The sequence below is a fragment of the Protomyctophum parallelum genome (assembly GCF_964188405.1).
Source record: "Protomyctophum parallelum genome assembly, chromosome: 5".
NCBI classification, from domain to species: domain Eukaryota; kingdom Metazoa; phylum Chordata; class Actinopteri; order Myctophiformes; family Myctophidae; genus Protomyctophum; species Protomyctophum parallelum.
Window position 1 is genome coordinate 31,991,980 of NC_139702.1, and position 10,167 is coordinate 32,002,146.

Below are 10,167 nucleotides of genomic sequence, written 5' to 3' on the forward strand. Positions count from 1 at the left end.
AGTGTCTTTTTTGCATTGACTATTAAAAAATTGCAAATGTAGCCTACAAGCTCACAGCGCATCACATCTGCTATTTGTGAACGCTTTTGAAAAATCTTTTGAAAAGTGTGACAACTACTGATTTAGAAAGCATTTGTAGAATGGGGAGGCAACATGCTGGAGACAGTGTGTGTCTCGGGAGGCTAACCATGGGCATATTTTCTGGGGGTGCCCAGTGATTAGAACCTTTTGGACAGAATTTCAGAGATCAATAAATACAATATTTGGTGCAAATTTGCCCTTAGAATTTACTACATTATTTTTGGGACATGCAAATTTCCAGAGGGAAAGATCTGATGAATACCTATTCGGTATTCTGATATCTGCATGTAGAAAAGTATTTACACGACACTGAGGCCCCCCACCATGAAAGAATAGATAGATATAGTAAATGATATTTATAATATGGAACAGATCACTTTCTCTCTGAGACTGCAGAAGGAGAAATTTATAAAGTTTTGGTCTAATTGGGTGGAATATATTATTCCTTTGCGACCAGATTTTTTAGCGGCAAGGATTGAATGATTCTGTCTTATTCATGTCTCTCTTTTTTTGGTTCTGTTGTTTTTCTTTTAATTACTGCTCACAGTTTCAAATACTCCCTTATGTCTCCCTATGAGTATTATATTGTATTGTACTTTCATTTCTGTACACATATGCTTTTTTAATTTATTTTTATCCTTTTTTGTTCCTGTCTAAAGATGAAAAAAACCTGTGGACAAAAAAACACTATTTCAAAAATGGTTGTATAATATGATTGTGATGTCCCTAAATAAACAATAATAAAAAATAGAAGAGATTTCACACGTGACTTCATCCAAAGTCCCTTTTGGGCCTCTGTGGTCCATGCACTGCGCTCACGCTCGGACCTGCGGTGCACTTCTGTGATGGAGTTATGAAAATGTTCAACTGTACCACTCGCTCTGGTTGACATCAGATTATGGTAATGAAAAGCCTAGTCCGGAATTCTCCTTTAAATGAGAGAATGAATCATCAATGGAATATGGCTAACTAATCAAATAAACCTTCCATTGTCATCCAGATGTGGAACAAAGGTTTTCCTGAATACAACCATGTTGGTTAGTGACTCTTTGGGCACAGGAACGTCTGGATGCAGAAATGACTTGATGACAGGTCGTCACGTCTTCAGCTGTTGACACGGAGTCACAGGTCACAGCTAGGTGGTCATGTCTTCAGCTGTTGTCACGGGGTCACAGGTCACAGCTAGGTGGCCATGTCTTCAGCTGTTGTCACGGGGTTAGGCTTCTTCTGCAATGGGAAGTCATATAAAACATTAGTTATACAACGGGTAGTTTCGAGGGAGCAGTCTGATTGGTTGAAAAAGCCATCTCATCTAACCCGTGCTTCACATGAGCATGGTGGCTCGCAGAGCAGAACCGGCTGAGTGGCTATAGGCTAGCAGTTTAGGCTGAGTGGCTATAGGCTATTCAGATTCGGAATTGAACCCGGAGCAAAAATAACGTGACCGGGGACAATCCCTATAGTCCCGACCCACTGCTTGGGAAACGTCCCTCCACATTCTGTACCTTTCTTTTCCCCGGTCTGGAAGTCCTCTGGCAGCAGCTGGTCCTGCCGGTTCCCCAGGCTGAAGGCCAGGTAGGAGAGGATGAGAGAGTCCATGATGCTGATGATGGCCAGGATGTAGGCCCAGCGCACCGTGCAGTTGCCCAGCGTGTATTTGTCAGTGCGGTTGCCACACATGCGCTTCACCGGCTCCGAGTCCCAGCCGTCGGGGTAGATCAGGCAGCCGATGATCATGCAGATGGCTGGTGCATGGGAGTGTGTGGGAGAGAGACAGGACAGGTTGGAGCGTTAGGCTGACAGTGGTGGAAAAAAGTACTCGCATTCTTAAAGGACCACTTCACCACTTTTCACTCTTCATATAATAGGTCCTCACTAATAATCATGATAAAATGGCACGATTTATTTCTACTCAGTCTGTGTCTCATAGGAGGGATGTGGGCAGTTTAGAAACAGTGACATCATCATTAGACAGATTATAAAAAAACATTTTTTGATTTTCATTATCATGAGAACGATGGCTTCCATTTTCACATTGCAACTTTTCAGGACTAGGGGGGGGGGGGGGGGGGGTCCCAACAGATGACACTCCACTGTAGTTTATTCCTCATTCATTATTGACTTTGCACGGATGCCATGGTATTCCTCTGCCTACCTGCCATGTGAACTATCAGGTTACACAGCTGAAACACGAACTCTCACTCTCTCTTAACAAGGCATCTGGCACCTGGTCTCACTTTCACCGTTTCAGCATCATGCTTAATGCATCGACTAAAGTATGGCGAAGGTAGACGACTTACAAGCATATGGGGGGGGGGGGGTCAACCAAATCATCAGCGACATCCCTGTCGACAGGATCCCGTATCCAGGTATCTTGGGTATAACATGCAGGCCTGCCCTGTCTGCTCATCTCAGCCTCCATGTTGGTTTCATGCTACCTACCCCTGCATTCTCCAATTCACTATATTGTGAATATAAATACCTTCAACTTGATGCTGGGTTTGGCTTTGCTTTTGGATTCAATTTTCTGCAAACCGTGAGTCCGTGACTAAAGAAAAGTAACTAAAAAGAAGAAAAGAAAAAAAAACTCGGATCATTGCCACCCTCACCAGAGGCGAGCTGCTGCCAGGCACAGATCTATAGACTCACCAGAGGCGAGCTGCTGCCAGACACAGATCTATAGACTCACCAGATGCCAGCTGCTGCCAGGCACAGATCTTGTAGACGCTGCCGGCGTTGGAGAAGAAGAAGAGGCTGATGGAGCCGATGCTGCTCAGGACCAGCAGCATGGAGACGCCCACGAACATCATGGCTGTCTTGAAGGCGCCAGACGGGATGGAGCTGAAAGGCAAAGTGGTTATTATAGTTAAAAACCCTTTCCCTCCCGTTCACCATGTTACACGAGTAGAGTTATGTTTTCATTGTTTAATTAGCCTTTTTAAGTTCTACGTTTTAAGACTGGGTTTCCATCGGACAGAGTAGGATAGGTGATGTCACCGCAAAACGTTTGGGAACCACTGCTCTAACAAACAGTACACTAGGGCGGCCCTATAATGGAGGAAAAAAAATCCAAAACGACAAAATTACAAACCTTGAGTCGAACATGCTCCCTTTGCAGGTGAGCTCCGAGGTGAGCGCGTTGCCGATGCAGTAGTGGAAGAGGCCGAAGTAGCCGGCCTGCAGCGTGTTGACGCTGTCTCCGATCCAGTAGGGCTGGATGAACACCACCATGGTGATGACGGAGAAAAGGATGGTGAACACGATCCACACCACGCCCACGGCGCGCGCATTTCGCACGTAGTTGGTGTGGTAGATCTTGGAGGCCTGCTCAGCCGTAAGCATCGCGGCGGTCGGTCGGTCTTGGTGCAGGGCGACCGTCCGCGGAGACTAAGATAAAAAGGTGGAGAAATCACCATTTAGACCTGAGACCCGATTCTACAAATGTCTTCTAAATCCTGACAGTTTTCTGAAAAACCCTATGTTTCTATGTCAGTCGTTCTCAAACATTTTCATGTCATGGACCCCCGGAAATATATGTAATTGGCCCAACGACCCCCCATCTGAAAATATGTTGTTCCATGGACCTCCCATAGAAGCAAAGATTTGAGTTAAAAACGTTCTGAAAGAATATATATTCAAAGATTTGCGCCACATTTTCCAAGATTTTTCAAAAATAGCAGACCTACAAGCTTGTATATGAGCTTGTAGATCTGCTATTTTTCAATAGCTAAAGCATAACATAATGCTTAAAACACCAAAAGCGGTTCCCGCCCAAAATCGGTTTTAATCTAGAGCGATTTACAATAAGCAAGATCAATACAAGGTATTGAAGGTAATACATCAAATGCATAGAAATTGTCATCTACAGGATCATCAGTTAGAATATCAACATTTTGTTAGTGTGGTTGCCCGAAAGGGCAACCAGACTCTTGTAATTGTAACACTTTATTAGTGTGGCAACCAGACTCTAGTAACTGTAACACTTTATTCCACTTCCACTGGATTAGTTTGCCGCATTATACCTCCCACAGTTTTGACTGTACGTATTTGAGCCATATGTTAAATTGACCGGAAAAATCGGGAATCGTGTGCTTGTATTTTGTTAAGAGAAATGTTGTATAGTTTAATTGATATGAATTTATTAGTGAATTAAATTTCCCCATTGACATGAATGGGAAAATGCAAAAAATCACATTCAAGTATTTTTTCCTCTGAGACTGTGAGGACTATAGTTACAAAACTTGGAGGATAAATTCATAATTATCACTAAAATTAATTAAAATTATAATTTTATAGGTCGGCCTCATGGTGGCGCTATAACAGCCCACTTTACTTTTTGGCTTATAACTCTTGAACCGTAGGTCGTAAAATCAAAATTATGATGATAGATTTTCCGCCATTTTGAATTTTGTCCAAAACACACTTTTTACTTTTCCTCCTACAGATTTTGTCCAAATCTCACAGAAATCGGCACACATGATCTCTGGACCTATCCGATTAAAACACCAACTGCAGAATTTTCGTAGTGCGTATCGTTCGTCCGTAATCGTCTTCCGAAGAAGAACTTCTGCAATTTTTTTAAATTGCGAATTTTCTAGTTCTAAATGTTTCTCTGCATTGGTCTATGGTAGTTTTCCATATTTCTGATTAAATATAAGTAGACATGCGTTGCTTTACATTCTCAAAACCCTCCAAGGATGGAGCAGGGCAAAGTAGGTCCTTCTTGTGGTGTCCCCCTTGTCTTTGTAGTGGCGAATCTCTGGACAGCTCCCGGTGCTGAAATGAAACCCTGGACAGCTCCCGGTGCTGAAATGAAACCCTGGACAGCTCCCGGTGCTGAAATGTGACAGTGACGAAACCCCTCTTCTCAATGAGGAAAGTAAAGGACCCGTCATACTTTATCATCTCTCTCTGTCTCACACACACACACACACACACACACACACACACACACACACACACACACACCTGTTGACGAGTGTAGTCACGTATGGTAGTAGTCCCGAATCTGAAGGCTGGCCTGCCTTCAGATAATAATAAATGATTCATGGAGAGTAGAGTGACACGAGGCTTGCCAGATGGTGATCCAGTCGAGTTCCACTTTCACTTATTGGCGTGGCAGTAAGTTACACATATAACATTCATCTAAGCTCTGGAGACGTTACGTTTTTATTCGCAGGTTTATTGACTAGAAAAGGGTGAAACTGAGAACAGACAAAAATGCACATAGTCAAACACTATATGCGTACTAGAAATACCTTGGAAATCGTGAATGAAATGACTCCCTTATTTAAGTCTTATTGGCCTGCAGTACATATGCTGTATGTTTGTCTATTACAGTGGTTCTTAAACTGAATACCGGGGTCCTCGAGGTGTTATACGGCCCGGGACTGTCACTCTTACTTACTTACTTATGCCTATCGCTCCTTTTCATGGAGCATAGGCCGTTGACTACAGTTCGCCATGAGTCCTCTATCCTGGGCCTTCTTTTCCAGCCGTTTCCATGACAGTCCACATGCACTGCTTGATGTCAGTCTCAAGGTCCCTGCGCCAGGTGTTCTTCGGCCTCCCTCTCTTTCTTGTGCCTTGCGGGTTCCATCTAAGGGCTTGTCTTGTGATGCTGGTATATTCCGGAGTGTGTGGCCGATCCATCCCCACCTCCTTCTTTAATCTCTAGCTCTTCCACTGGCGGTAGACTCGCTCTTCATTATTGCTGATGGTGTCTGGCTCTTCATTATTGCTGATGGTGTCTGGCCAGCGGATGCTCAGGATTCTCCTCAGGCAGCTGTTGATGAAAGTTTGCACCTTCATCGTTGTTGCCTTTGTTGTCCTCCACGTCTCATTGCAATCTCATTAAAAGTGCAATTTAAAATTTGCTATTTAATATATTAAAATAATAAATAAAATACTTTAACACAATTTTGCTATGGGGTTTTGCTAGATTTCAGATGGGGTCCACGGACATGAACATGTTTAAATATTGATTTAAATAAACTACACTTTAGAAACAAAACCCCCCAAAACCGCAACCACCAAATATTTACAAGAAACTTTACTGGAAAAACAAGCCCAAAGTCGCTTATAATAAGACGACATGGCAACACTGAGCAGCACTATTGTAATTAGGCCCAATCCCAATCCGCTCCCTTGCTGACTCAATGAGCCCTCACTGATTTAGCTGTGCGTTCATGTGAAGTCAGCCCCTTTATGCACCCTTTGCCAAAGTCAGCATCGTAGCTGACTTTGGCAAAGAAATTACCCACAGTTCATAGTGTTACCAAGGGAATGAGGGGGATCCTCCAAACGTCAATCAAGTATGCAAATTAGTGATGTATCGCGGTTAGAATGTCAACAAACACAATAGTGCTTTCTCACTATTCTCAAAGGGAGACGGAATGGAAGGATAGGCTATAATAACAATAGTAATAATAATGGAAAAATGATGAGAAATGACTAATGAGCAGAGTAAAAGAATATGGAAATGCAATTTATAATGAATATTATGGATATTATTATGTCTATAGGAGCAGAACAGGCTCTCTGTGTAGTCTTGTCTATAGGAGCAGAACAGACTCTCTGTGTAGTCTTGTCTATAGGAGCAGAACAGCTTAAATACCCCGTCCAATTGGTCAGCTGACTGCCACATCAGGGTATGACGTGTTGGTCTTGTAAACACTGTATACACCCACATAGTAATGCAGCATATTAACCCCTCGAATACATTTGTCCCTTGAGCATAGCGCTTGAACCCGCTCTAGTATATCTGACTGAACTAACTCCGCAAGCTATATACGCGTCATGTATATTTCATATTTTTTAGCTTGAGTTGGATACTTACTGCAAAAAAAGTTAACTTAGAATCTTATGTTTGGTGTTTTTGTCTGGGGAGGAAAAGGGAATGAATCAATAGCCAACTTTCATTTCATGTCGATCTCCCTAAAGCCCTAACAGAGAGGAACCTTGGGCGCCACATCTACCAAAGAGAGACAGGAAAAAAGGGTAATTGTTTACCCATCCGTCATTTCCTTTCACTTCTTGGAAACGTCACACCAGCTGATTTATTAACCACACCAAAGGTGTTTTGAGAAAGAAATGAATGATCAATAAATAAAATAGATATAAAGGGATAGATCCCTGAAGGAAATTGGCCAATAGGTCTGTGATTTGTCCCTCCTACTAACTACAGCCATTCATGTCACTCTCTCCCACTATTGTCTTACGACTTACGGTATAGCTGCTTCATCCTGTCTGTCTGTCCGTCCGTCCGTCCATCTGTCTGTCTTTCTGCACCATCTCATTTTATGTATGGGGGGAGGCTCATATTACGAGGGAGGGAGCTCATATTACAGTATGTATTACATTTGGTCTAATCCAATTTATAGTAAAGTATAAGTTCCTGGGGTTGTGGATGTTCTGGGGAACCCCCGGGGAGTCGGGACCCCCATGCGGTAACTGTGTCATTTCTCGGACGCGGGAAGGCTCGCCGGAACAGGGCCGGCCACCTGGGCGCAGTCCTGGGGGTCTGGATGTTCCGGGGACCCCCACACGGTAATTTGCACCTCCACTGAGCACCTATGTTGATTTTCTTTTTCTGCTTATATTGGATTCTGTTCATTTCTCTATTTCCCTCTCTGTTTTATCTCCTCCTCTCTCCTCCATATTTTCCAGTGTTTGTCTATCCCCATGGATTTATTCACAACCAACTGCTACAAACGTTTCTCTCTCTCTCTCTCTGACATATGGTAATGTGATATCCATAGCAGCCAAAAGGCTCTAATTTATTTAGCTAATGATCTACACCACTGCCCTGAATACAGAATGAATGTCTGGTCTCTGTCTCTGTCTCCCTGTCTCTCACTTTGTCTGTCTCTCTACCCCATCTACAGTAGGCGTAGCACTTGTCTCTTCACCTCACCTGTTGTTTTTCCACATATTTAAATGAACGCATGCAACGCATGCATGCAACGCATGCATGCAACGCACACACGCACGCACACACCGCTTAATCCAATTAAACAGGAACATGTTTTCTCAAACTTGCTGGAAATATCAAGACTATAGGAATAATGTATACACATAGTCTGCTAAAAACAGTGGAGCTAAATGTGTTTATTATCCAATAATGATTGAGTGTAAACAACTAGGCTAAATAACTTTGAAAGCTTCGCATTATGTGCAAAATTACCATAGCAAGCATGCCTGTTTGTGTACACACTTTATACAGTGTATACACAAAAAGTTTTACCAGGTCTGGGCGATATGGTAAAACAAATCATGCATAATTGAGTGAAGAACCATTATTTATTTTTTTACGATTTAAGTCCATCATTTATTCTGACTCCAAAATCCCCATCTCTCCTGACCCCTTATCCATAATTTATAAATGAGGGGTAATTGGTATGTATGGAGTTAAATGGTTCTTACGTCTCAACTCTTCAGGCCCTTGTGTGTTAATCTGTTGAAATTATGAGCTTCAACTTTGTCCTTCTTATCGTCTATTGCCCGTTTCAGCTTTTTACACTGCTCTCTAGAGTATTCCGCCATATCTTCAGAATCAAGGACGGTATATGTCTCCTTACTTAATGGTTCCGTTAACGATTCCTGTATGGTTCCAAATCGTTTCTTACAGGTCTGTAACTCTGAGAGTGTACACATGGAACCAAATGGACCCTTATGGGTCCTAGGAATTAACACGTTTCAAATTAACAAATTAACAATTAGCCCTTCGCTAAACCCCACCCCAAAAGCGATTGTCCAATGCCAATCCAAATAGTTTAGAAACAGTTGTTAATGATGGCGTTGTGTTAAACTTATTATAGTGCTATTTTGCATGGCTGTGTTGTTGAACACATACACAGCTTATGTCGGGAAAGTTACAGGACTGACCCACCCAGGTGATGGCAATGATACTAACCACCGTAGTCTTACCGTGCATTACATGAAATCCTGTCAGACGGTCGTTAAAGTCGATTGAGTTGGATACTGTTTCTCCCTCTAACATTTCCTCATTATTTCTAGTTAATTTAAATAATGGCATGCACATTTGTCCAGTGCATAGCCTACTGCAGGCCTGGTTAACTACATTTGGAAGAATAGCTAATCTACAAGGACGACATTTTTAGCTTACTGTAAATTTCTCTGGACTAAGAGCATCTGCTAAATGTGTAAATTGTTGTCCCTCAGAGCTGGCACACAAGAGTGTGGAGTTGGATGTCCTCGCCCTGTATTCCCTGAGGTCATCGTCAAAAGTTGTAGCTTTATTGGGACACTTGCTAACCCGTTTTTTAACAAGACCATGGCGGGTGATCGTTTTTCAGCTCCTGCTCCAGTTCCTTCACTTCTCGGACAATGGGACAGGTAACAAGGCAGACAAACTGCACAAAGTGAGGCCAGTGTTGGGGCTACCTGTTAGCCAAGCTCCAGGAGATTATGTTTTGGTGTGTGGCTCACTGTATGCTTACTACAGTAAAAACTCTGATATATCACTGTAACAGTATGATTACTGCAGTAAAAGCCACTGATAATGTGGGCACCACAGAAGACCAAACTGTAATAAAAAAGGTATACATGATTTTGTGCCTCAGTCGTTTATATCAAGATGTACTGAACTTACTTACTTGTACTTCAACAGTCAATTAACTGGCGAACGGTAGATGGGATGAATGTAATTATATTTTCTTATGAAAGCAGAGAGTCTGTTCTTTCATTCGGTATAATAGTATGTATATGTTGCTATAGGCCGTATACACCTGCACCAATACAAACTGACTGCAAAAAGAACCATAATAATAAAATATATCCTAAATGAAAACCAGATATAATCTTTAAGGAAAGTGTATCCATGCACCACATACTATGTAAACTCTTCATTTCCATTTTCCAGCCATTCAGTCAGACCCCCCAAAATAATTTGGCGACCCACCGAGGGGTCGCGACCCACGGGTTGAGAACCCCTGGGCTATGGCAACAGTATTGACATTCCAACCACAGACGGCGTTACTGATTAGTAACATAGTCAAGCCCAGAAAAGGGGTACAGGGCAGAGAAGAAAGGAATGGAGCTATTAATTAAATTCCACAGTAATCC

General features: G+C 42.5%; 1 protein-coding gene across 1 annotated transcript; it reads right to left on the reverse strand.

Moving 5' to 3' along the window:
* Nucleotides 1-1,216: 1,216 nt before the first annotated feature.
* On the reverse strand, nt 1,217-3,423 carry LOC310858328 (LHFPL tetraspan subfamily member 5 protein-like; the record flags this gene model as incomplete). Its single annotated transcript, XM_083764435.1, has 4 exons — nt 1,217-1,236; nt 1,587-1,826; nt 2,771-2,922; nt 3,173-3,423. 4 exons carry the CDS (start codon nt 3,421-3,423, stop codon nt 1,217-1,219), a joined length of 663 nt encoding a protein of 220 aa, XP_083620561.1.
* Between the last annotated feature and the right edge of the window lie 6,744 nt (nt 3,424-10,167).